The following is a 27,627-nucleotide window of genomic DNA, read 5'->3' as shown; positions in this document are numbered from 1 at the left end:
CCTCCCAGTTTGGGACCCAGTAAAAAACTATGTCCCTGTTTGAGGAGGAGGGCTCAGCCTTTCGAGGCTGGCTTGGGAGCACAGCTGGGGCCTCTGAGGGGACAGCCCCACCTCCAGCAACCACGTGTGAGTGGCTACAGGAACCACGGGGCAGATGGAGAGGTGAGACCAGCAGAGTAGAATGGGGGCAGGGTGCTTCTCACAGAGGAGAGAACAGGACTGGGAGCCAGGAGAGGCCCAGCTTCGAGGTGGGCTCTCAGAGCCAGGCGGAGTTGTCTCCACCTGCATTCCCTGGATGGTACGTCTTCAGAATGGCTTGGCCATAAAGCCGTGGTTTTATGATTAAATGCTCATTTAAAAGGGGGGGAATAATACAGCCCATGCAGTATTGGTGGGGGCAGGATTTTCTACACGCTTCAGATTTTTCAGTGGTTGCTAATGTTACTTTAATGGTCTTCTAGAAGAGTTGTCCATTTAAGACATTTTCTCGAAGATGTTGTTGAATCTGACGTACTATCGGGATGATGTAAGAGCTTGCTGCTGGCTCTCTGGGCACCCATGTCAGGCTGTACTTAGTAGGAGGTTGGTAGCCCTCAGCTAACAATTGGCTGCAAGTTGGACCATAGGACTTCCCAGTGTGAAAAGTTTATTATTATTATTCTTGGCCTCAACATGCAGCATGTGGGATCTTAGTTCCCCAACCAGGGATGGAACCCAAGCCATGCCCCCTACAGTGGAAGGGCACAGTCTTAACCACTGGACTGCCAGGGAAGTTGCCCATGTGAAAGGCTTAATTCAAACCTCACAGTGGAGCAGAGCAGACGAACATGGTCCATGCAAATCACACCTCCAGCCAGCAGGCGTAGAAAGAGAGCCGTTAGCCTGTTTTCCTGAAATTCAGTCAGACAGGCTCACTTCAGGAGAAGCAGCTCTTTCATCTACCTCCTCTATCAGCCTCGCCACCAACTGAAATTCAGTGGTTTTTTTCCCCCACTAAGTTAAAAGACTATTAATGCCTGAGTATGCTTAAGTCTGGCTGAGCCTATTTTAAGTTCCTTGTTACGGCAGAAGGCCTTTTGCTATTTCTGAATTGGCTGCTTCTGATGGCCCTGCAGCCCCAAACTCTCTCGTCACCAGCAGAGAGCAAACCTTGGGTCAAGACAGCGTGGTTTCCTACTACTGTCTCAACCCTTGAGCGAATCGCTCAGCTTGGGGGCCCAGAGATTTCCCTCCTGGGACTGTCAACCGGGAGGCAATGAATTTTGTGATAGGGAAATTTTCCCATTTGCAACTGGGCTAAAATCCCCAATGAATTACCCTGAACTCAGAAAAAGCACAAGTTTGTTGTCAAACTGGCATGAGCTGGCCGTCTTCTTGCCCAATAATAAAGGCCCTCAGAGTTATAACAATTATTACTGAGGTTTTTATTTTCCATCTGTGATGATCAAGATGTTTGAGGTAGTGCTTTAGTGTAATGATGAAAGTCAAAGCAACGTGAAAGCACAGGCTCGTTGGCCGTACCTGCCAATTTCCTTCTCTCCCAGTGTCTTTTCCTGTTAACGAGAGAGTCAGATCCTATGCTCCCATCCATGTGTAAGTGGAAAAGTACAGCCAGTAGCCATGCCTCGCAGTAAACCCACGTGACTGGAAGTGTGGGAGACCTTCCCAAACCAGTGCTGCTCTGGGCCAGCCTGGGAGCCCCAAGTGGGCTAGGGTGCAGGTCTCCACATGAGCTGGGCGCTCAGGCCTGTGTGTTGATGTGAAAAATTTCCCTGGAGGACCCGTGGGTAGTTCCATAAATACTTTTTTGGGCAACCTGGGACAGATTTAAGCCACTGTAAAAAGGGGAATCAGACTGATTTTATTTATACCAACACGTTGAAACTGAGAATGACGGCCCCCTGAGGAATACACACAGGAGAAGGTGATTAACTAGGTGTTACCTTTGAGTGGTTTGGGCCAAGTGACAGCTGCCTGACAAGCAGCATTTGTCCTCACGGCGGTGCTGAGTGTCTGACATGGAGGAGGCAGGAGTTTGGCCGGACATACGAGAGGCTTGATCTAATTTCAGCATCACTCTCTGGAGATGATGGAAGGATACAGACGACTTTGAAGTCCAACCAGTTCTGTCTTCAGCCATGTTCTATCCTCAGGACCCAGCTACTCTGCAGGCCTAGCAAATGGCAGATGTTTGACAGGACAGTGAGGCCAGGAGAATGAGAAGGAGGGGGTCATACGCACATCCTTAGGAAAATTGGCCAGACGTGGGCTTCTCAGCATAGGTGAGGAGCTGGGGGGCAGGGAGAAGGGAGGGAGGAGGGGAGAAGAAGGCTGCTGGTTCCAGAAGGTTCCCACGCCATCAGAATCTGCATCCTCTTCCGAGGACTGGATTTCTGCTGCACTGTTTTATGTGAATTAGGATGAGCAATGAGAGACAATTTCAACCCAAACCCAGAGTCAGTAACTAGTCAATAGAAACGTAAAGAGTTTCTCAGGGTGAGACCCAGCTGGGTGGCAAGGTCCCTGGGTTCCTAAGTGACAGAAACTAAAAAAGAAAAAGGAAAGATGCAATGACAATAAGTAACTAGAATAACACTCTTGAGAGTCCCTTGGACAGCAAGGAGATCAAACCAGTCAATCCTAGAGGAAATCAACCTTGAATATTCATTGGAAGGACTGATGCTGAAGCTGAAGCTCCAATAATTTGGCCACCTGATGTGAAGAGCCAACTCATTGGAAAAGACCCTGATGCTGGGAAAGATTGAGGTCAGGAGAAGGAGGCGACAGAGTATGAGATGGTTGGATGGCATCATCAACTCAATGGACATTAGTTTGAGCAAGTTCAGGGAGATAGTGGAGGACAGGGAAGCCCGGTGTGCTGCAGTTCATGGGGTCGCAGAGTCAAACACGACTTAGCAACTAAACAACAATGAAAAGAAAAAAGAAAAGAAACTTAAAGCTTAGACATTATTTTAAAAAGATACATGTAAAAGACAAGAAAATTAAAGAAAGTCAAAGCTAACTAAGGACCATAAAATAATTGAAACCCAAGAGCTAAGAAACCAAATAGTACAAAGGAATTTAGACAATTAAGAAGTCCTGAGCATTGAGTGGTAATAAACAAATGAGCTACAACCTAATTTTTAAATGAAGGCATCAATAGAAAATAGACAAATCACAAAAGAAGAAATGTTATGACCAATTTTAAAGACTGTTCACCTCCTTAATAATAAAAAAATTCAAAACAAGATAATGGTGGAATAACTTTGAAAGATTAAGTTGGAAAATACAAAGGTAAAAGATAGCTTTCTGTGTTGGCCAGGGCTAGAATGGGGAGGCAAATGCTCTACTGTTTGTGGAGAAAATTGGTGTGATCCCCTTTGGTGGGGTGACCTGGGAATCTGCATTAAGAGTCTTAGAAATATCTTTTGAATCCAAAATATATACATCCAGGAATTTATCTTTAATAAATAATCAGAGATGTAAAGAGAGCTATGGCCTCACCCTTTTCCAAAGGGAACTCTGGAGCCTCCAGGATGCTTCTAGAAGCACCAAAGGCCTTCTTAGTGGCCACAGAGCCTTGGAACTTCCCAGCATTAGTCATCTCTTTGGCTTGAGGCCATTCTTCAGAAGGCCTGCACAATGCAAATCTGGGGAGAGGTGAAGGTTCTTCATCAGGCCCCTGAGAGCAGAGACTCAAGATCACCACAGGAAGGACCACGCAGGGACAGGGAGGGGTGGCTAGTCGGTCTAGGTCAGATTGTGTTTGCTCACTGGTGGGTTATAAGATCAATGTAGTATGAAGGATCCAGAATTAAAAGAAGACATAACAACGCAACATTCAAGATGCAAAATGCATGATTACATAGACTATATTACTTTTAGGAAATCGAACTTTTATACCTGTGGGCCATGGTGTGGGACTGTCAGGCAGCAGTGGCTTGGCTCAGGGGTCCGATGGCTTTTCCCGTCTTCACGTGGCTGAGGCCTTTCCCAGACAATGCCAGCCCAGCTACTGCTTAATCCAGTGAAGCCTTTTTGCAACTGAAAAAAATAAATAAGATGCAGCCAGTCATTCTAATAATGCAAAAGGAAGTGTCCCTCCTTCCCAACTCCTGGCACCCCTTTCCTGAAGCCACCTTCCAGAAGACTTCTATGCCTATTACAAGCACACATCTACCCCTTTTTTCCCGCCCTTACTTCCTCCTTTGTAAAAAAGCATCTGAGAGCACATTACACGTATTCTGCACCTTGCTCCCTGCACGAAATACAGATTTTGGCTCATAAACTGCAACTTCCATTTTTCCTCCTGCAGCACAGTATTCCGTCACATGGTGCTCTGTAGCTTTTCAAAACCAGCTCTGATGGACATTTAAATTTAGCGGGTTTAGTTGTGGCACATGGGATCTTCAATTTTCACTGTGGCCTGCGCCTGCAGGATCTTCAGTTGTAGCACTTGGGATCAGTTCCCTGACCAGTGATCGAACCTGGGACCCCTGCATTGGGAGCATGGACCACGCTTAGCCCCTTACACCACTGGACCACCATGGAAGTCCCTGTTTGGTCTTATTAATAATGCTGCCACGAACATCTTCACATAGCTACACTGACTAAAAAAATCCACAAATTAGAAGTTGAGAGTTACATTTTTGGGGGTAGACATACTAAGGACTGATGCCAGGGAGACAGACTTTCAGGTTGTTTAGAAGGACTACTAGGGAGGAATCGGGGTATATAGGAGTTTTTGCAAAACAAGAGCAAAAACAAACCCAGGTTGTCAGAATATCAAATGATGACTGTTAATTGAAGAAAACCAGACATCTCAAGTTAATGAGTTTAGCACTTCTCTCTGTATGGGAAGATGCAAGGTCTGGGCTCACTGAAATCATTCCTTTGATATGCACTTTAGCTGTCTAGGGCCACTATCTTGACTTTCTCCATCCCATCGGGGTGCATCACTGGGGAGGCTGCGGTGGATGCTGGCTTGATGGCTCCAACATCCTTTGCTCACTGATAACGGTGGGTGACTTTCTTTGTCCATATCTGTCTGTGCACTTGTGCAGTGATATCTGTGGGATAGATTCCTACAACTGGAGTCCCTGGATCACAAGATCTGTGCATTTTAAAATGATTTTGACCGACATTGGACATCATTTTGATAGACACAGACATCAAATCTGGTTTGTTCTGTGGCGGTGGTACCAAACTCTTAGTGCCATTCTGGTGCCTGGACTCTGGATCCAGGCTCCCCACTTCCCTTACAGCACCCCACTGGGCCTTTCATCATCAGAAAGTTCCTCCTGCCATGTCTTTACACTGCTGCCCTCCCACTCCCCCTACCCCAGCATTTCACATTCAATACCATTCAAAAACCTTAGTCTTCTTGGATATTTTAACTTTCCTTAATTGTAACCGTTATCAAAAAGGCTTGGTTCACTCAGTGTTTTAGGAAAAATTTAATGGTGCTTTAATTTCGATGAGACTAGGAAAAGGAAGTGTGTTAGTTTCCTAAGAGCGCACTCTTAGAGATTACTTCCAGAAACAGCCAGAGCTTAGGGAGGGTCCTGCAGCTCATGTGTTTGAGCACCTGGATCTCCTTCGAGGCCAGAATTTTATAGTAAGATCTGCATGACAACTCAGGCAATAATGAGATCAAGTTCACTGCTGTTTCTGAAAACGCCCTTAGAACCTGACGATAGTCTCTTGGCAACTCCTGGCTGGAGATTAAATTCCTATTTAATGACAGAAGGTAGAATCTTTCATTTTTGAGTAGTACTTAGTGGCTGATTTATCAAAACATAATCTATTATGATGCTAATTGCTTGCAATTTTGTTTCTGGAACATACTAAAAGAGGCAAGAACTGCCATCCAATAGGATGAATTACAGGTGAATTCTTTATGGCTAAACTACCCGCAAGGTGTAGCGGGCAATTTTGAACATGCAAGCAAGTTTCATTGGGGGAAAAAAAACACCCCAAACTTGGGTAAATATTTCACATCAAAATTAGATCAAGTAACCATTACCTCTCTTTTAGTTGTCACATTTGGTTTCCTTCAGTAGATTTTGAATTTTCTCCTAGGGTTAAGGCAACACATTGAAACATTCTCACATTTCAGAGCATGGAAGATGTGATGTACCACTCAGCTAACATCCAAACACGAGTTTAAAATATGCTTGCAAAACCAAGGTTCTACTTTTATTATGGGGATTACCATGACCATGACCAAATATGAGCTACAATAAACAATTCACCTCCACAAGGATCATTCCTGAAGAGGTGGATGTGGTTCAAATATGTATTGGATTGCACTCCAAGCCCAGATAAGCTGCCGATTCTCTAATGTCAGGGAAGTCAGTATAAAGTTGAAGCTAAAAATCTGTTAAATCCCACTTCATCCTTACTGGGGCCCTTTTTCTTAGAGCTCAGTGCAAAGGAGGGGAGTCTATAAAATATGTACCTAACAAAGCATGTCAGCAGCTTGAATGGAGCAAACCAGTCCAGATCTGAGAATTCCAATAAATAAATGAAGCCGAGCATTTATTGCCAACAACCCTGTTACTGGGGCCACAGAAAACTGGAGCTGGGCAGCTTGGAGGCGGGAGGGAGTGTGGAGCCGGGAAGACAATGGAACGCGCCCAGGTTGGATTATTTACGGCGTGGTGATGAAGAGACAGCTTTCCATATGAGGAGCAGCTTAAGAGAGGAGACGCAGAGCTCGAGCCGGAAGAGGCCCAGAGAAAGAGAGAGAAACAAAAGGGGACATGAATAAGTGACAGCTAATAAAACAATACAAATCTAAACCACTGTAACTTTCAGAAATAATTTAGGGCCAAAATAAAAAGAAAAAAATAATTCTCATTTTGTTGGCTCCAGGACAACTTTCCAAGAAGCAAAAGACATTTAAGTGAAATGAATGTGCTGCTTTTAAGACCAAATTTGCCTCTGTGCCTTCCTGGCTGTGAGTTCAGGAGCTCCTGAAGCTGGGTTTAGTCACAGAAAGGGAAAGGGGTGATTGTGTTGCTGTTGCTCACATATCCATTGTTTCAACAAATATCATGCAGTGTTCCTTGTTATGTGCTGAGCAAAGACACAGTCCCTGCCCTCAGGAGGTTTATGGTCCAGCATGGGAACATGACAAGTCCATTGTCAAGATCAGGACACTGGGTGGGGTCTGTGCTGACAGCTGGATCAGGGCCAGGGGAGGCCATAAAGGGAATCTGTGGCCAACGTGCAGCTTGGAATAGAAATAATTCAGTGACTTTTGCCTCTTGGTACTGATTAAAAGGGCTTCGTTGTGGCTCAGACCATAAAGAATCTGCCTGCAATACGGGAGACTCAGGTTTGATCCCTGGGTCTGGAAGATCCCCTGGAGGAGGGCATTGCAACCTACTCCAGCATTCTTGCCTGGAGAATCCCCGTGGACAGAGGCGGCTGACTGGCTATAGTCCATGGGGTCACAGAAAGCTGGACAGGCCTGAGCAACTAACATTTTCACTTATTTCACTGATTAAATAGACACTTACCAAACTTCCATGTGATCCAAATCCCAGTCTGATTATTTAAAAATTAAAATGTACTTTTTTAAAGATGCAGATTTCTGCGGTTCTCCATTGTTTTTGTCCTTGAATTCTGGACAGGAGGCTGACCTGAGCTGTTTTACATGATCCTCCTGGGGCGTTACATACCTCTTCCTGGAAGTTAGGCCAAAAGAATAATAAATATCAGCCACCACTTACTCCCTGGCCGGAGTATATGCCCGACGTTTTACATGTGTGGCCTTGACCATTTACCACGGATGCCTCGAGGTGGGGTCACGGCTCCTATCTTACTGGAGGGGTAGTAGAGCCCAGAAAGGTAAGTCCTAGGCAGTGAGCCTCATGGCACCTTCCAAACGCTACTGGCTTTGGTTTCTGTACATAGGCAGGGATGCACCAGCAACACGGCTGCACCCTAGGAAGGCTTGTCAGGCAAGGCCTCCGCCTGGCTTGTCAATTTGAGCTGATGCCAAAGTTCTTTTTTCTATCCTGGCTGCACGAGGTTTTCGATCTTCATTGTGGCACGCGGGATCTAGTTCCCTGACTAGGGATCGAACCTGGGCCCCCTGACTGGAAACGTGGAGTCCCAGCCACCGGGCCACCAAGGACGGCCAACCTCCAAAGTTCTTTAGCTAAAATATTCCCTCTTTTCTCCCACCTCCTCAGTCAGACGCCCTCTTCTCAGAATTCCCATGGAGGAAGTGTCACCATTAAGGGACAGAGACTCCTTGGTGGTACTGGGCTACTCCCAGTGTAACTCAGGGAGCACCCTGATGAGAAGGGGAGCCTGGCCGAGGACTTCACGATAAGCCAACTGCATCTCCCCAGCTGCATTCTTGGCCCCGTCCTAACCTAACCCTCTCTTTCTTTCCAGAGGCTGTCTAAGCCCTTGCTGTCTCACCCTCACTGCAAGAATATGGGCCACAGGTGAGAGAGTCCCTGCGACTTCGGGGACTTCGATTTTACATACGGGGTGGATGTACTCTGTCCCCGCACCTTTGCCCCCACCATCCTCCAGACCCGTCCTCTGCCCGAGGCCTTCTTGGCCAGTATTTCAAAAACACTGCTTAGAGGGGCTGAAGAGCCACTTTAGAGCTAAACTCAAGTTTCTTGGTTTGAACTCAAGTAGTATTCATGGTAAATCTCATTTTTTTACTGTTTTCGAGACCACTCTTCCAAAAACAAACTAGATGCTGTGCTGAATGGTAAAGTTGTCCTGTGACTGAGTTCTTAAAACACCACACAGCATAGGTCTGATATTATCTAAGACCAGGTAGAGCGTGATCGATGGTGGTGGTGGTCTGTTATGACCCAGAGGGGTAGAATGGGGAGTGGGTGGGAGAGAGGCTCAAGAGGGAAGGGATATGTGCATACTTATGGCTGATTCACACTGTTGTACAGAAGAAACTAACACAATATTGTAAAACAATTATCCTCCAATTAAAAATAAACAAAATGAGACGCTAAGAAAGATAACTTAAGATCTACTAGCTCGTCAATTAGAATTTAGTTCTTCCTCGGTTTAGATAACTTCCTTTAACACAGAAAACTGTTATGACTCTGCCCTGGCCCAGCCTTGGGCACTGGGCTGGCCACGAGTATGGCGCTTTCAGCCAAAGGCTGGGACGTGAATGGCTTGAGAGCTCCAATTCCCCCATTCCGAGAAAACGATTTTGCAGTCAGGATGGCCAGAGACTTCCGACAGTGATTTTTCTGATTCTAGTTAATATCCTAGGAATTTAAGAGGCAATCATTTACTCTTGACTTTCAAAGAGAATCTGAGCTTGAAAGGCACAGTTACATCTAAAACTGACAGGTGAACGACAGCACTTCCTGGGGAGGGAGGAGAGGCAGCTCACACCTCGGCATCTGGGCTGAAGCACCCTGTTCATTCCTCGGGTTGTAAATTTTCTGCCTCAAAAGACCTTTTGAGAATAACTCTTTACCCAAAAAAGTGGTCTCTCTATTAGCTGAAGTCCTAAAAAATGTCTGATGACTTTGATAGGGAGCACTTTGTCGGTATAAAGACTTACTGGCATCTCATCTTCAGGGGAATGTGCTTTTAAGAAAACAGAATTTTAAAAAGTCAAAGTCCTGAAAACATGGATTTTCAATTATGATAGATGAGAACCTTATTAATTATGCTGCTCCATGGCATATTCAAATAAACCAGAGAATTTGATACAGATCAACAGTATGTCAGGGTTGAGACTGAAATGTTTTGCCCACTGGAAATTTATCACATTAATCTACTTAAACAGAAAATATGTGAATGAACACAGGACACACACACACACATAAACACATATTTTTGCTAAAAACTGTATCTGAAGGACAGCCTAATAGACCTCATTTCAGTCTGCAAATTTATCTTTTTATTGAATCTGAAATAAAAGTCAGAGGACATAGGATTTTCAAGTAAAACTGTATATGTTAGAAAAATATGCATCAAGAGCATATGTACATACATATTCTATAATAAAATAAGACTATGTACAAAAATCACTTCTGCTACTTAATGCTGATCGTAACTTGTTGGATTTTGGTGTTTAAGCACCTCCACGAAACAGAGGCAGCTGAAAGCGCACACCTCTTCCTAACTCCTGACCCCGTGTTTCATTTTCCGGTTTTGCTGGAAAGTTGGACAACTCCCTGGCTGGAGAGCGTGCTGAAAATTGTCCACAGTTTGGGGGGGTCCTCACACTTGTGCTGCCGCTCCCAGTGCAGAAGTAGCTCTTCTTTGCTTCCTAGTATCTGCACACAAAGGACACAGTTAAAGCCAGACTGGGGCAGGGGGAGGGCAGCCTGGGGGCCAGGACACTTGGGGCCCTGGGGGTCGCCTCTGGGCTCACTGGGTCCTGGCTGGGCTCGTTCCTGTTTCGTGAGGGTTTCCACGTTGTTCTGATGATGGAGGTACAGTTGTCTTTTCAGTCTGGGGACTGCACAGAGCTCCCCAGCTGAGGGATGATGCCTGAGCAGCTTCCTTCTCTCAGGACGTTTCCAGAAAGGAGCAGCCTGTTTAGTTAGTTCTCCGTGAGCTGGTCTGCTTCCGGAGGAGGGTGAGCTCTCCTCTGGCAACTGGCCTTGGATTTCCTCACCATGAACAGAAAGCAGGTGGAACTTGATTTCAGCCAGAGACTGAGCAGTGATCTGACAGCGACCACATCTGATCTGGAACCCGGCCTCGTCATTCTGGTTCATTAGCAGGTCTTCTTCCAGGCTGGACTTGGTCTCCCTGGAAACGGGGGAGAGAATGTGTCAGACCTCACTGAAAAACTTCTCCTAACAGCTCCTGGCCTTCTGGGCTCTAAGACATATACACCATGCACCAAAGAGGAGGTTGAAGGCAGGGAGAGTAGAGACCGTGTGGGAGACAGAGGCCCCGGAGAAGGTCAATGTCAGGCCTGTGTGGTGGGGCCTCACACCTCCCAGGCTGGCAGGGCCACTTCACAAAAGGGTCCCCCTTTATGCATCTCCTCCAAGAGCTAACTGTTCTTTGGTTACCATGGCAACAGGTGTGCCCACCAGGAGAGCAAGAGGTACCAAGTGTTGCAGGAACTCACTGGGTCCAGCTGAGATGACTGTCCCCACCCCTCAGGGGGCCCTTCCTAACCCCAAGCACCCAATGCACTTTGTACAGTTTACCTAAAAATCAAACGGACTCCATTAACCACTCAGAAGTGAGGTTTCTTTGGGGGAGGTGGCTATGTACCTTAGGAAAAGGCACAGGTATCTAAAAGGGAATGGAAATGCATAAAGAGACACAGAGAAACTCCAGAAAAGCCGGGAAGAAACAGGACTGGTGTAGCTTATTTTTAGTGACTATGAGAGACTGAGCTGAAAGTGAACAGAAAGCATTGAGAACCATCAGAACAACTGGTGATGATGAGGGACCGAGGTTCTAAAGTGCTGGGAGACGTTTGATGTGCATGGTACTGATGTGCATGCATCTTACAGAAACCCCCTCCATCACTCAGAGCAAAAGGGACAGACCGAGGGTGCTTCCTTGATTTACTCAGGACTCTCTGACCCACCTGACAGGCTTTCAAATGATTCAGCTGCCTTGTTTACAGTGCTGGAAAAAAGCACCGCACAGGCAACCATGTAGGAGACAGCTTACCTGGCCTCAGGGGGAAACAGACCAAGTGCTGAGGGGCAGGTCTGCCCTGGACGGGCTGAGTCCCCACCAGCTGGTATGCCAGTTTTGGGACAAATGATGCTCTTTCAATATACATTCTGTGGGCATAAAAGTTTGGGGGAAATTACTCGTCAAAAGGACCATAACCATAGATGTTAAGTTACTCTTCCATATTTCAGATGCAAAATTAATCTCATGCCCGAATGTCTCCAGCATCCCTCAAGCTGGCCCTTGTGCCCTGGCTGATGGAGAATGAAGCTGGTCAAAAATCATGAATGATCAGAGACCAAAGAGAAATGAGGCCATTCCTCACAGAACAGAGGTTAAGTGGTAGCAGTTAACTTCGGAAATCTTAATCTGAGGGCTGTCTTTCCAAACTCACCTTCCGGAATGTGGGATCCGACCCTGATCTGGAATCTTAAAGTTCCTTCTGGCCAGCACCCCGCATCGTACTCACCTGTCCACCAGTCCCTCCACCTCACAAGGGGTCTGCTCTCTGGTCCTCGGCAGGTCCCCTGGCTGCGGCTCACAGGGGGAGGGCTCGGTGCTGATGGCCACACCGTGCACCTCTTTCAGGTGGCCGAAGTACACTCTGACGTGGCCGAACACCTTGGCGCAGAACTCGCAGCACACAAGCCTCCTGGGCCGGGAATCCCCGTGGTGCAGCCGCACATGCGCGCTCAGGCTGCCCCGTCGCTTGTACACCTTTCTGCAGAGCCGGCAGCTGTAGGGCCGGCTGTCCGGGGATGCGCTCGTGTGCTCGCGGAGGTGCTGCTTGCACGGGAAGGGGTGGTCACACACGTGGCACTTGTGCCAAGTCTTCCTGAGGCCGGCAAACCCATTTCTGAAGGCAGAGTCTGGCTTTGGGGGCTGGCCGTCCTCCTTCCAGTCCAGATGGTTGGGGGCCAGGGAGTGATCGAAAGACATGTGTCCCAGGCTCCCGGGTGGCGGGGGCTGGAGGGTGGCTGGGGGCAAGGCCAGGGCTGGCAGGACCGGGACAGGTTTGGGCATGATGCTCCGGTATTTTTTCACGGCCTCCGGTTTTTGGTCCCTGGATTCTTGGGGCTCACTTTTGACTCTTGCTTTGCTGTCTTTACAACTAAGGACACATTTCCACCTTTTCCCCTGAAATGTCAAAAGTTCGTCTGGGCCCTTGCGTTTTCTTCCTCTTCTCTTCGCTGTCTCACCGTTCAGTTTTGTTTTATGGTTAAGGTCGGGCTTGGTGGCTTGACAGAAGGCACTGTTGCCGGGGCTCTGACCAGGAGCCGGTGGGGCAGGTCCCCTGTCCCCCACCTGTGGGGCCGCACTGAAGCCTTCCGGGATGGAGGGCGTCTGGTCTCGGGCAGTCCTGAGCCCAGGGAAGGGGACATGCGCAGTGTTCACGGTGGCTCCGCTCCTGTAAACCTGCGTGGTCTTCACTCTCGAGTAGGGCAGGATGGGCAGTTTACCTCTGGGGACGGAAGAGGGCACCTGGACCGCGTTTCCAATGACGCCTGGTGATGACAAAATGGCTTTGGTGGCATCGACCGGTTCTTGAGGTTTTTCACTGGCAACAGCAGAAGGTTTCCTGGGGGTTTTCTTGCTTGGAACTTTCGCTCTTCCTGAACTCTTCTGGAGGCCCTGCTCGGCGGAAGGCTCCTCTGGTGTGGCCAGTGCTGGGGTGGCAGGAGGAGTCCAACCTCCATGGTTGCTGGTCCCTGGAGGCCCGGGGTCTTGGTGGCCACTCCTGTTGGTCAGCGCAGCTGGGGCTTGGTCTGGTGCCACCTTGGGTGGGTTGGGCTTGTGCGGGGGCTCAGGATGCTCAGGTGGGGGAGGGGCTGCTTGGGTTTGGGCAGATTTGCTGCAGCCCCTCTCGAGCTCTGGCTTCTTTCTGACTCCTTTGCCAGGTCTCGGGGGCTGGTACCGGGGGATGGGCAGCTTTAGGTTCTCGGGCAGAGGCATCCGGGGTTTCTGGATCGGCTGAGCTGAGGCCACATGCGGCAGAGCGATCAGCGAGAAGGTCCCTTCCTGGCCGGCCACCTGCATCAGCGCATAATTCTGTGGGGGCATCCCCAGGGGCTTGGAGCCGAGGGAAGGGCCTGGATTCGCCTGATCAGAGAGTGAAGGCACCGGGCCCGGCAGCACTCTGGGTGCCAAGACTTGGGGCGCAATCTTTGGAGCGATGGTTCTAAATTGACTCTTATTCTGCAGGCCTTTCCCGCTGTGAATCGCCCCAGGAGGGATATTTGGTTCGCCTGCAAGGACAACACAACATAAAAAGGCACTCTGGAGTCACTGTCCTGTGCTGAGAGCACAGGTAAGCAACCAACCATCTCCTCTGCCCGGAAGCATCCCTGCACCCAACCTTGCCCATGGGTGCAGAGCTAGTGTTCCTCAAGATGGAGGTCAGCTCCTGCCCACCTTTCCAGGGACTCATGACTGTTCTTCTCCAGGGTTCCACGGCCCTTGTCATAACACTCACCACTTTCCACAGTAATTTATATTTGTTCATCTCTACTACAGAACACAGAGCATCCTGAAAGCTGGGACTGTCTTTGTATTCTGCAAGTCCATCCTCCCTGTTGACCTCACTCCAATTTATTTTTACAGGCCAGTGCTCCCCACCCTGTCCCTGAGCTCTGGGCTACATCCCCTCTGGCATGTTCTACTGCAGACTCTTATTTCTTTCATATAAATGTCTTGCTTTCCCTATTAAACTTATGCTCTGTGAGCACAAAGCCCATATTGGATCCCACTGTATCTTTGTTAGGAAACAAACGTTTCTTGTACCAACCTCCTTTCTTACTCGGTTTTAGGACAAATTTGACCCACTGGCAGCGCCATCTGTCCTGCACACAGGGATGCATGCCAGACTGAATGCTGGCTCTGTGGCTGCTTCCCCGTGTGACTTGTGAATTTCTTCTCACACCTCTCAAACTGTTTATGTGTGCTTTTACAATTAAATCACCAGTATTAAAAAAGTTGATGTGACACCTTACACACATGTTGGAAGAAAAACAAAAAGATACAGAGTGATAAGTAAAGACACAGAGACAACATAAAAAATACATGGATCACACAAAAAGGGCCTTCCAGGACACCGATGGGAACAATTTTAACTGACAGGCTAACACTTCATATTTGAGATTTATTAGGCTGACCCAAAAAGCCATGATTACCGCTCTGAGGGGACAATTATGGAAACATTTCCATGCACTGCTTCTAAGGACTGAATCATTGGTTTTCTCCCCTAAGGCCTCAAGCTCCTGAGTCCTGGCTGCAGAAGAACTTCTCATTTCTGAGTACCTCGTATCAGTCAGCTTGTGTTTTCCAGGTATCCACACTTTTCTAGAGATGGCTGCCACCCATGGTTTTTTTCTGAAACCACTGGGGCCAGATGTGCTTTGGAATTTACACTTTCAAATTTTAAAAAAGTAATAAATGCTTACAGCAGATGTTACATAACACCTTGCAGAGTCTGCATAATACCCCAAATTAAACCTATTACCACTTCTGTAGTGAAATATATGGGCATTCACAAGGTGGGGGCAGGGGGGGAATGATTTTTAAAGTTCTTATTTCAGTTTAGGCTTTGCCTCTGAATGTGTTTTAATATCCAACTTTTGATAACATTTTCTGTTTTCAGAGTCTGTTAAATTTTGGAGTTATAGGAAGAGGATCGAAGAACTATTTGTTTAGGAACTACCAAGGGTATAAAGGGCTTCCCAGGTGGCACACTGATAAAGAATCCACCTGCTCAATGCAGGAGACGCAAGAGATTCGGGTTCAAAGATCCCCTGGAGTAGGAAATGGAACTCACTGTAGTATTTTTTTCTGGAAAATTCCATGGAGAGAGGAACCTGGTGGGATGCAGTCCATTGGGTTGCAAAGAGTTGGATACAACTGCCTGCTACTTCATGCCATGTCATGTCATGTCATGTCATGTGAAAGGTATAAAGATGAAATGATACAGCTTTTCCCTTAGTTTGCTGGCAATCTGATGATTTTAATCACCTTGATTTTAATGTCTACAGTGAGCGAACTAACAATTTTAGCACAAAAATGATTTTTTTCAGCAAATATGTACTGACTGATCACCTTATTCTAGACAGTAATCACTGTTTGATGAAGAAAAAGTATGCTAGAAACATATTTCACATAGTATTATAGCATACATTAGAGGAAGAAGGGAAAAGACTTGTGTTAAGGTTGGAAAAATTAGACAAGGATAATTATGTAATCTGTTGTTTTCCTTTTTGGCTTTGTGACCATGAAGTTCATGGGTAAACTGACTAGTTGATCACCTCACAATAGTCACCTAAACTGATTGGCTATATCTGCTTCATCTTCCTGCATAATTTAATTCATTTTTAAAGTTCTATTTCCACAGCTTTTAAATTTAAACATCTTTCATGTTAAACCTCCTTTTAACTTTTTAGAAGAAGTACTGAAGTAAGCTGTAAATAAATACATTAAACCAGGATTGAGAGAGTTTACAGAGAGCTTAAAATTATTGACAGCTTTTGGCTGACAGTCACAATGGTCTTTGCATCTATACAACCTATCGTGGAACAGGGAACACTGGGTGATTTCTATTTAGTTCCTACTCCTAAGTGATGGAATACACAGTATTTATAGCAAGAAGAGCTGGAAGAAAGGCTATGCTGGCCTTAATTAGTCTCAAGTCTGCTTGAAATACAATATGTGACAATAATGCATTGCAGCGCAAGACACCTCACTTGTCTGCTCAAGTCTGTCCAATTGGCTCTTCATCTCAGACTGGAGCCTAAGTCCTTGCAGGGGCCTCAAGGGCCTGGAGCCCTGGGCTCCTGGGAGTGCTCCAACCTAGTTCCTCCCCAGGTTCTCTCCAGGCACAGCAGCCTTGCTGCTGATCCTCATAGGGGCCACACACCTGAATCCCAGAGGGTTTACACCTGCCACTCTCACCACCCTGACTTGCTTCTCTAGATCATCCCCAGTAAGGGCTGCAGCATTTCCTTCAAGTTTTGCTCAAATAGCCTCTTCATGGTGAACTCTTCTCTTAGTAAAGAGAAGAGCCTTAGTAAACCTGTAGCCCCATTCTGAACTCCCTGCCCCACTTCCCATTTCCATCTCCTCCAGCACACTCGCTCCATCTCATGGATTACATTATGGTCTGCAGTCCCCATCCCACACCCCCTCCACAAAAGTGAATTCCTTGATGATGGGGAGTTTATTTACCTCTTTAGGGCCTGGAAAAGGGTTACAGATACACTCAGAAATCTGATAATTACTTGTAAAATTTATAAGTGATACTTGTAATAAAGTGATCAGTAAATGAAAGAAAAACACAATTTAAAGGCAAACTGAAAATTGCCATATTACTTTGAAAATTAAAAAAAGAAATAGAGAATAGATCTCTGGAATACTTTTTTTCAATTTAACTTGCCCACCATCAGAATAAGGATAGCACCATGAATTTTTTAAAAAAGAAGGAAAACAAACAAACAAAAAACCTTTTAAAGTTAAAGGGGAGAGGTGAGGCCAAATGACTAACCATCTGAGGAGGTAATAAGAGAGAATGGTAAATGATGCTATTGGGGTACAAAGAAACAAGCAAGCTCTGAAGAAGAAATTACTTTAAAGAAAACAGACACACAAAGAGGGGAAAAGAAGGGGATTAGAGAGAAAAGAGGAGGAAGCTAGAAGAGGAAAAACTGACCCTCAGAGCAGAGAATGGCTCTGTCAGTGTGACGAGGAGCAGAAATAACAAAGAACAAAAGATGCAGCTGAAGCAACAACTGGTGGTCAAGGTCACCTCAAAGTCCCCAAAGACTTCAGCTGGGAAGGGGCTCCCCAGGTTTTATGACGGAGTATAAGAAAGCAATCTTCTGACAGTTAAGGTTCCTAGCAATGAAGCCAGCTATATTTATTGAGCTGCTCCAGAAGGGAGGGAGAGGGCTAATTATGATACATTTAAAGTAGATATGCTTCAACGAATCTTCAGATGTTCCTATATTACAGTGGAAATAAAATCTCACATGAAGACCAATGACAGTCACAGGAAAAGGAAGCCGATTGTGGTCCCGGAGCAAAGGAAACTTTAGGGTAACTGCAATCCCAGCATGGGAGAATACCGATTGGTGAGCAGCCTGGGACGACAGAGCCCGGGGTGACAGGTAAGGGGCCTGCCACACAGTCAGTTTTCCCCAGGTTCCCTGAAATTCAAAGAGGTAGATCCTGGGGGTAGAAAAGTGTATCAATTAGCCTCATGATCAATAATCAGAAGAAATCTGTGGGGTGAAAGGATAAGGCCTTACAGGATAAACTGAACTTACTCACACTTGCCTGGATCTGTTGGGAATTCCATACAGATGGAATAGGTGTGGAACAGATCATGACGGTGATGTTGAGTCCCTTCTCCCAGAATCATTAATGATGAGGTGATAGGGAATGAAATGATGCATTAGAAGAAAATCATAGCAGGAAAAAGAGGGCAAGGCCATAAAAATAGAGGGGAAAACTCCTTAGGAATTACTCAAATGTTCAGCAAGAGGGTACTAATACAATAGCCAACCATGCAACAGAAACAAAGTACTAATACAGGTACAAATACAACAGTCAGCCACTCAGGCAATGGGATACTAAGCAGCAGCAGAAAAGAAGAATGAGTTAGACTGATACACAACACTCTCCAAGATGTGAGATACTATCACTTGGATATTTTTTTTAAAGTAGTGAGAGACACACACAAACTAATCCCCGTGTATACACAGAATATCTCTCAAAGGAAAGCAAAGAAACTAGTCTTGGTGTGGCCTTTGGGGTAAAGGCACAGTGGTGGGGGTAACTATAGGGTAGGATGAGATGAATGCATATTTTCCACTGAATATTTGCTATGCCTAGCACAGAGAAGGTACCTATAAATATTTGTTGAATGAATGAAAGGCAAATGAAAGTTTCCTTTTTGGATCCGTTTTGCAGAAGGATATCTCTGGGGATGTTGGTGATGGGTAAGTGTGTGTCTGTTCATAAATGACTATGTCCAGATGTCAGAAAGAACATTTCCAGTTTTTCCTTTCCTTGCCTACTTAAGGATAAGAATTGCTAGTGGTTAAGAGAAGTAATTGAGTCATCTGACAGGCAGTGCATCACCACCCCTCAAGGTTCAGTCCTGGGAAGCATCAGAGCTCATTATCTCCCAAGGACAACTGAAGTGCTGAGAACCATCTCTCCCAACATTTGGCTCCTTAAAATAAAACAAGGCAGGGGCTTCCCTGGTGGTCCAATGGTTGGGACTTCACCTTCCAATGAAGGGGTGCTGGTCAGGGAGCTAGGATCCCTGACATGCCTCGAGGCCAAAAAACCAAAAACATGAACCAGAAATGATATTGTAAGAAATTCAATGAAGACTTTAAAAGTGATCCACAATAACAACAACAAAATCTTAAAAAACGTAAAACAAAGCGATTTGCAATAAAGGTCAGTTTGCTATAAAACCACAAGTTTTTGTTTTTTTTTTTAAAGTAGTTTGAACAACAAGAGTGTTTAGAGAAGCTGAAAATGCCATGAAGTTTTTTAAAACACTGAAATGGTACGATTGTAGCAAGTCTTTCTCAGCTATGCGGCTGCAACAGTGGTTTATCCCACGACACATTTACAAGGCCTCTCTCCCAGATGGTGTGATTTAAAACCCCTCACCTGTCACGTACTAAATCACAGATTTCAGAGAACTGTGCACTAAATGGTAAGTCGAAATTTCCACTGACATTCATCATTTCTGGAAATCCTGCGAAATTACCCATAACACAGTTATGGGTAAAGAGGCTCACAGGACTCCCAGGTACTAAACATGGACTTTTATTAACTGGAAACATGAAAGGCTCACTCAGTAAAATTAATTTTTCACAATTCTACAATGCAAATACTTAGTATTACGATTTTATATGTGGGCTGTTTTTAATATGTTAAGTGTATTAAAAATAATTATTTTGAAGAGTGACATTTACAGTCGGTGAGAATTTGATCTAACTGTGGATTAAAGGAAAACGAGGTGGTAGTGAGTCATTATGGTCTAGAATCTGTGCTGGGTCTCTTAAGTGAATCCTTATGCAAACTCTACAAATAAGTATTACTGTCCCCCTTAACAGATTAAGCAAAAAGAGCTTGAGGAAGTTAAGTAACAGCTGAAGTCCATATCCATCTGATTCTAATGTGGACAATGGGCTTCTACTTCTTCATCCTCCCCTCAAGAAGGGGAAAATTTTTAGGCTTCCTTGGTGGCTCAGTGGTGAAGAATCTGTCTGCCAATGCAGGAGACACAGGTTTGATTCCTTATCCAGGAAGATCCCACATCCCAACTAAGCCTGTGGGCCACAACTACTGAACCGGTGTTCTAGAGCCTAAGAGCCAAAACTACAGAAGTCCATGCCCTAAGGGTCACGCTCCGCAACAAGAGACGCCACTGCAATGAGAAGCTCGCACGTCACAACTAGAGAGTAGCCCTTGCTTGCCACAGCTAGAAAAAAGCCTGTGCAGCAATGAATACCCAGCACAGCCAGAAATAATAAACAAATAAATGAAGTTAGTTAATAAAGTTAATTAATTGAAAAGGGGGAAAGTATTTACAAAATTGCCCTTAACTCCAAAATATATGATATTTTACATTATATTATAATTTATATATTATATTAAAATATAGTATTATCTCTAAATTTTAAGGAGGGGGGGGGAAATTTGAAAGTAGAAATGGCTTGTCATATCCCCAAACTTCAATGACCATTAAAAGATTCTTTCCAACAGCCCACTAATTAGAGAACTGATGAAAAACTAAGAGGCACTTGAAGCAGATATTCAAAGTTGAGTTTACCAATTATTAACCACAGGATTCTGAGGAATCCAATAAGGCGGCCAGCTATTTGTCTGGAGCAAGGACCAAGTGGGTCCTGCGTGCATCTCCTCCACCAGGTCTAACTGATGGGTGTGGCTGCACGTGAGAGGCAGCAGAGGGAAGATGCAGGTCAGTGGTCCATGAGCCCACAGCCAAGCTAGCCTCATCCGGCTGCTTCACAACATGCCCCTGTACAGACAGTGTTAAGAGACAAGCACATGAGGCAGGCGGTTCTCCAACAGCTGCAAATAACTCACTTCCTGATTTCCACCCGCAGAACCAAGGCGCAGGGTGCTGCTTCTGAACAAAGTTGCTCCCACTCGACCCTTGGCTGGTTTGGACACGGTTCCACCATCACTCCATCTAGGGAGACACCGAGGTCCATGGCTAAGTCCAGAGCAGAGAACAGGTAGAGAAAGAGGGTCCCTGCTCTTGACACAGGGCTCCCTAGCTCTAGGCCCAGAATAAGAGTGCTGCCAAGCACTCTTGGCCACAAAAGAGCCCAAACTTTTAGGGCTTGTTTAGGTTTTAATTGTATTAAACTGAGAAACTCTATTTTCAGTTTTATTGCTTGGCATCCCTGTTCTCCCTCTCACTTGGCTTTCCAATAATAAGTTCCAGTTGGGGTTCAAACTGTTTCCCAGGATGGTCTCTGGTTAAAACCAGTATGGTGAAACCCTGGAGAAGTCCGAGATGAAAGAAAGGCCTCTGAACATGGGGGGAGCTCAATTTAATTTTGTTGAAAAACCCATAAACACGTGGAGCCATCGCCCACTGGCTCCCCCAGGCACCTCCAGGCTCTGCGGCGCCGTCCACAGGGCTGTGTTGAGTGCTGGCGGGAGAGACAGTGCTGTAAAGCATGCTGGCAGCATAGGCACAGTGTTCTTTGTTTCTGAGGATTCAGGATGCCAAGACCACTCTAGTCTACACATCCACAGCACTCAGACTTCACAGAATCACTCTACTAGGACCCCTAGTTCAGGAAATCCGACACCGTATGAGAAAGCAAGACAGTCCCACCTGGTGATCTTGTTTCCTGAGTCCATCCTCCTCGGTACACTTGCCCTTGCTGAACTGAGGTCCCAGCCAGCTCCCTTCCCTCCCCTCTTGCAGCCACCCCAGGGATGTCCTGGCACCTTCCATTCAGCATGGGCTTTGAGAGCTGTCTTGCTCATCATCGCCTAGCTTAGCAAGGAAGAGAATTCTTTTCTGAGCACAGGAGATCCTTTTCTTTCCTAGCACTATTCAATGCTATTTCTTCAACATTAATCCAATGATAAGGCATATTTCATGTGTCAGGTACTGTGCAAAATACTTTGGATGCATTATCTCCTTTAATCCCCACAATCCACTGAGTTAGGGATTACTGTTCATGTGCATTTTACAGATACAGATTTCAAAGCCAGCAGGTAACAGACTGGAATTCAAGGCTTGGCCCAGGTGACACCAAAGGCTCTTCCCAGTTCTACCTGCTGCCTGGAAGCTGTATCCATGGTAATGACCACCATCATAGTCTCTAGTGGGAAGACCATGGGTTTGGGGGTTCAGACAGATGTGGGTTCAACTCCTGTCTCTGTCTCATAGTTTAGGAAAGTCACTCACTCTCAGCCTGAGTGTTCTTATTTATAAAGTGTGCATAATTGTATCTGGTTGCTGTCAGGATTAAATGAAAAAAGTATCCATAAACGTGCCAGGGTGGGGCCTACCACACGTCAGTTTTGCAGTAGACATTAGTTTTCTACTCTTGCTCCCTCTCTCTTTTCTGGCTGCACTGGGTCCTCAGTGCTGCAATAGGGCTGTCTCTAGTTTTGGTGCCCTGACTTAGCTGCTTCAGGGCATGTGGGGTCTTCCTGCACCAGGGATTGAACTTGTGTCCCCTGCACTGGCAGGCAGGTTCTTAACCAATGGACCATCAGGGAAGTCCTCTGTCTTCTACTTTCTCTTGCCAAGAAGTATGAGGCTCCTGACACTTATATTTGGTGGGAGGGAAAAAAAAAAAAAAAAGCAAGCACAAATCTTGACCATGAATCGTATGGAAACAGCGTTGTTGCTGTTCAGTCGCTAAGTCATGTCTGACTCTTTATGACCCCGTGGACTATATAGCCTGCCAGGCTCCTCTGTTCATTGGATTTCCCAGGCAAGAATACTGGAGTGGGCTGCCATTCCTTCTTCAGCGGACCTTCCTGACTCAGGGATGGAACCAGTGTCTCCTGCATGGCAGGCAGATTCTTTACCACTGAGCCACCAGGGAAGCCCAGTGGAAATAGTACTGAATCCTTAAAAGTGTATTTCTTTGTTGAGAGGGAAATGAAGGGAAATGGGAAGAAATAACTATTCCTTGTGAATGATTCTCCCAGTAAACCTGTAAAGCATTTCTTTTTTGCCTCTCTGGGGCCACCCACTCTGGCAGCTTCATCTGATCCAGCCTACCAGGCTCTCTTTTCCCTGCCTGTTCCGCTCCCCCACCCAACCCCATTTTTGCATGGAGTTGACAAAGTGCTAATCAGATTAACAGTATTTAGTGAATAGGAGTGAACAGATGTGCATTGCAAAGAGCAGTTTTCTGGGGCCACTCTCCTCTGCTTTTGTTTATACTGACTATTGATACTAATTGCTCTTGTTCTCCAGCTTAGCGGGGAAGAAAGCACCTCCTCTGGTAGACCTTCAGGGCGTGGGGTAAGCCCAGGTCTCAGGGGTCCTGTGAGGGACAGGGACTAGGAACTCTGGTTACATCTTGGGAGAAAGGTGAGAGCGACGGACATGCAGTTTTTCATTTTGGGAGAGAAAACATGTGAGTGGTCGAGGGTGTGGGCAGAGCAACCAAAGTTGGAAAGCGCTTGTGAATTTCAGTATTTTGCTGGAGAAATCATTAAGAAATATGTTTAAGATAGCTTGTGTATAGAAATAAAAATTTGGCACCCAAAGAGGAACTACAGCCCATAAAATCAAACAAATACAAAGTCGGAGAAAACAAGCATTCTTTATGAACAAGTTTAAAAGCCAATTACCTAAAATATTAACATGAGAAAAAATGTTACACAATGTGGTTTTTGTTAAATTCAAGCAGGTAATTATTCTTTTCAAGTCATATAATTAATGTCCCAAATAAAAAGAAAATTTAAAAAGCTCTATCATTTAAAATACGGTTTAATAATGCTCGATTTCAGTGACTTTCCCCTTCATTTTAATCAAGCCCCCCTTTATCAGTCCTTATTTCTAGGGGGAACTATTATGAATTTCAAGTGCCTCTGATGAAAAACAGTTGAAAACTCTGTGAGATAGTCTTATTTTTAATGCTTTGAGAAAGATGAAGTTATTTCTCTTTTTCGCAAAACAAACAAACAAAAAAAACCTGTAGTGTTCACAAGATTTCATTCACTGTTATAAAACAGTCGATTTGGTATCTTTACCCACATCTAAAAATGACTGAGCAGCATCAGAATTTAACTAAGAGCTAATGATCACTGGGGGACACAGAGCAGGGCAAAGGCAACTTGTGAGATACTTGATAAGCCCATTTCCCCACTATTCTTTTCATTGTTAATATTACTAGAATTGTAAATATGCAGTTGAATCTGAGAAGGCATTGCTCACTGAAGTTCATCACGGTAAAACCAGCACATCATTTCATCTGAAGTCCAAACTCCCAGAAACAAATATACCTGTACAGGTTGTCTTTCCAGGAGATTCCAACATCTTCTGAGTCAGCAGTTTCTCCACAGGGCTGGGGAGCAGGGAGACATCTCCTGCAAAAGAGCTTTAGTGAGTTAGTCTCTCAGGGCAAGAAATCTTCCACCAACAAGTTAAAAACGGACCCCTTCTGTTTACATCTTGTATTTCAATATCAGTTGGAACAGTTACTATCTGGGATGACAGTTGGTGAAGAAAACCTTTTCCTTAGTGGGATAAACAGAAAGAACAGGGTTTCAACATCAGAACACGCAGACAGTTGAAACAAACTAGGGTGTGTGCAGACTATGCTTGACTTTGGTCAAAACACCCTGGTTATGCAACTGAAGTGGTGAAGATCACAATGTTTCAACTGCAGTATAGTTAAAAGCAAGGGGCTGGAACCACAAGGATATTCTTATCTTTATACCATTACTACAAAAGTAGATTTGGTGTATGTATATAGAACAGACCTTTTTAAAGAATGTACAAACTGCATTTTTTAAAAAATGAAATAATGATTCCACTGCTTTATGGCAGAGTTTTGTTCTATCTTCACTTCTGATTTATCCTTGACTCACAAAGTTTTAGGACTTTTTTTTAATGCAAGTTTTTCTATATCTCAACTTTTATGTCAAATAGTTCATGATTTTAAGTCCAAATGTACAGCACCATGTATTTCTAAGTTATGTTGATAATTATTCCCTGAAACTCCTGCTTATTAGTAAGTACTGACGGTTTCTCATTTCTTCAATCAAGGCACATCTTACCTTAACACAGAGAGACCACCTGTGATACTGACTCTGGAAAGAAAATGAAGTGCCAGACACTGCTGACACTGAGATCCTGGGTATGCAGGGAACTATTTCTATGAGGTTGACCAGCCTGGCTCTGTGTGGGCTAACTCACATATACTGTACAGATTCTGAGGTTCAGCTGATGCTGACCTGAATCACTAAAAAAATAAAGAATAAAAATGAAGGCATCAGAGTTTGAAAGCTATAGAACCAATCTGGGTTCCTTTTCTTTTGAAGTCTGCCCAGCTTCTCCTCTGTCAGTATCTTTCTTGTTCTCTGGATACAACTAGAGAGCTGGCTGAAGGAAACATTTACTCTCATCTCCAGGTTAGGAACGTGTAAGAGTTAACTCATTTTCCCTGAGGGGATGAAATGATGACACAACCCACCTGCTCTCTTTTCCCTGAGACTCTGTAGGTTTGTGTGCTTAGGTAGATACTCCCAGTCCAGATCAGGTTTCATGCCTGATCATCCACGGATACTCCCAGAATGCCATGGGTGTCTTTCAACAGTGCTTACCCTGACTGGTCCCACCCTGTACTTTCTGCTCCCACTACCTACTGCCTGGAGCCAGAGAAACTGAGCCATTGTGAACACTGGACAACATCATAAATGCAAGGTTTCCAGTCTCAGACTGCAGACCAATTCCACAGTCTGTTTCTTATCCTAACAGACTTCCTTCAGTTCTTCACTGGGACCAGCCAGGTTGTTCCTGTTGCCTTTCTGAAGCCTCACCCCTCTGCCCCACCCCACCCTATCCCCATCTCTCTCCCTTGTCAGTGATTGTGGCATTGACCTTGCAATGAAATGAATATTGGTGACTCATTCCCCCCCACCCCCGCTACCCGCCCCCACCAAATTCACATGTTGAAATTCTAACCTTCAGTGTAAGGGTATTAGGAGATGGGGCCTTCAGGAGATGAGTAGGTCATGAGGGTGCAGCCCTCGTGAATGGGATTAATGCCTTATAAAAGGGACTCCAGAGATTTCTCTTCCTCTTTTTCTGCTGTTAGGATATATGAGATGATGGCAGTCTGCTACCCAGAAGGGGGCTCTCACCATTTAGAACCTGATCTTGAACTTCTAGCCTCCAGAACTTGAGAAATAAATTTCTGCTGTTTAGAGGCCACTCTGACCATGGTACTTTGTTATAGCAGCTTAAAGTGTCTGAGACCTTGTGGGGAACAGAGAGATCACTGTCTCTTCTTCCTATTTCTACACTCCCCTCTTTAATGATACAACACAAATAAGTCTATCTTCTCTGGGGTAGGGGGTCAGGAGCAAGCATCTCTATTGCTCTAAATATGCACCATTCATCTGAAGTCCTGCAACACGATAGATGAAACGATATATGCCTTAGTATCAGGAAATGGTCACCTGATGTGAAGAGCTGACTCATTTGAAAAGACCCTGATGTTGGGAAAGACTGAAGGCAGGAGGAGAAGGGGACGATTGAGGATGAGATGGTTAGATGGCATCACTGACTTAATGGACATGAGTTTAGGTAAACTCTGGGAGTTGGTGATGGACAGGGAGGCCTGGCGTGCTGTGGTTCGTGGGGTTGCAAAGAGTCGGACATGACTGAGTGACTGAACTGAACTGAATCAGGAAATGGGGTGTTCCCAATGCTGTGCTGCACCCACACGTGTCTCCAGGCCCCTCTGTGGCCTCAGGGCTTCTTCACCATCAGTGAGACCCCTGAAGTCAGGAGGCTTCCCCCGGTCATCCCACCTAAAGGCAGTGCTCAGCCACACACACAGCTCTTTTCTTTCTCTACTTTAATTGTCCTTCACAGCACTTATTTTTATAATGAGATTGTCTCCTCCTCCTACAAGGTAAGCTCACTGTCAGGACCTTGGCCCCCAGTTCCTGTCTGGTACACGGCCATCATACAATGTGTTATTTACTAGATGAGCGACCTGATAGCTCTTAGCTACACTGTGTTGCTTTCTCCTGTGCTTTTGCTGGATACAAAACTATACAAACAAAATCAACAACTGTAAATAATCCTTGGGCTGTCTCTCCCTTTCAAGCTACTGCCCTATCTCCTTTCTTTTCTTTCTGAGAACTCTTACCACAGGTAGAGTATATAATATGTTCCCTGTTTCTACTTATCAACAGGCGTCTTCCCTTACCCTAAACCATAAGCCCCCTAGTGAAGGACTAAAATGTCCCTCCATCATGGGTCAGATTCGGTACTCAAAGTACGATCTGACTTCATCTTCCACTAGCTCTTGATCATAGTATTCTGGATCACAGATGCAGACACTTAATCTTTCTGGCAAGTCACAAGCTGGCAGGGGAGAGATGGGTTTGAACCCAGGTCTGTCTGGCCCCAAAGTTGCTCTCCTTCCATTTCAACACACTGAATGTATGAAGGGGTTTGCCGATGACTCTGTTAATATGTCAGTCTCCTCCAATGACTGTGAGTGCCACACCATCCATCTCTATGTTGAGACAGTTAGTCTTTTCAACTTTTTCCAATCAGAGAACGTAACCATCAGGAGAGACAAAGAGCTTCCTTTTCTAACAGCATGGTTGCTGGAGATTTACAGGAAATTTAAGACTTTTAAGGAAATTTACACAGAAAGAGTTCCTTCACAATGTGCTTGAATGCCAGGCTTCTTCTAGGGTGGT

At 45.4% G+C, this 27,627-nt stretch overlaps 1 protein-coding gene and 1 long non-coding RNA gene across 18 annotated transcripts in view; both read right to left on the bottom strand.

Annotated features, from left to right (window-relative positions):
* Positions 1-1,666: 1,666 nt before the first annotated feature.
* Positions 1,667-7,924, bottom strand: LOC133259128 (uncharacterized). The gene is made up of 3 exons (XR_009740272.1): positions 6,461-7,924; positions 3,904-4,044; positions 1,667-2,173 (listed from the first exon to the last, which is right to left on the bottom strand). It is a non-coding gene; the product is annotated as an uncharacterized LOC133259128 (long non-coding RNA).
* Positions 7,925-9,875: 1,951 nt separating this feature from the next.
* The window catches only part of ZNF438 (zinc finger protein 438), a 197,735-nt gene continuing 179,983 nt past the window's right edge, over positions 9,876-27,627 (bottom strand). For all 17 annotated transcript variants that reach the window (XM_061436214.1, XM_061436213.1, XM_061436211.1 and 14 more), the window contains 3 exons: positions 24,187-24,270; positions 12,134-13,910; positions 9,876-10,773 (listed from right to left, as the gene is read on the bottom strand). In XM_061436214.1, coding sequence (XP_061292198.1) covers positions 10,155-10,773; positions 12,134-13,910; positions 24,187-24,270 — 2,480 coding nt within the window. In that variant the 3' untranslated portion in view covers positions 9,876-10,154. The remainder of the gene's footprint in view (positions 10,774-12,133; positions 13,911-24,186; positions 24,271-27,627) is intronic.

This window comes from Bos javanicus, chromosome 13, assembly GCF_032452875.1.
Source record: "Bos javanicus breed banteng chromosome 13, ARS-OSU_banteng_1.0, whole genome shotgun sequence".
NCBI lineage: Eukaryota > Metazoa > Chordata > Mammalia > Artiodactyla > Bovidae > Bos > Bos javanicus.
Note: the sequence above shows the minus strand (reverse complement) of the source record. Positions and strands in the feature narration are given on the sequence as shown.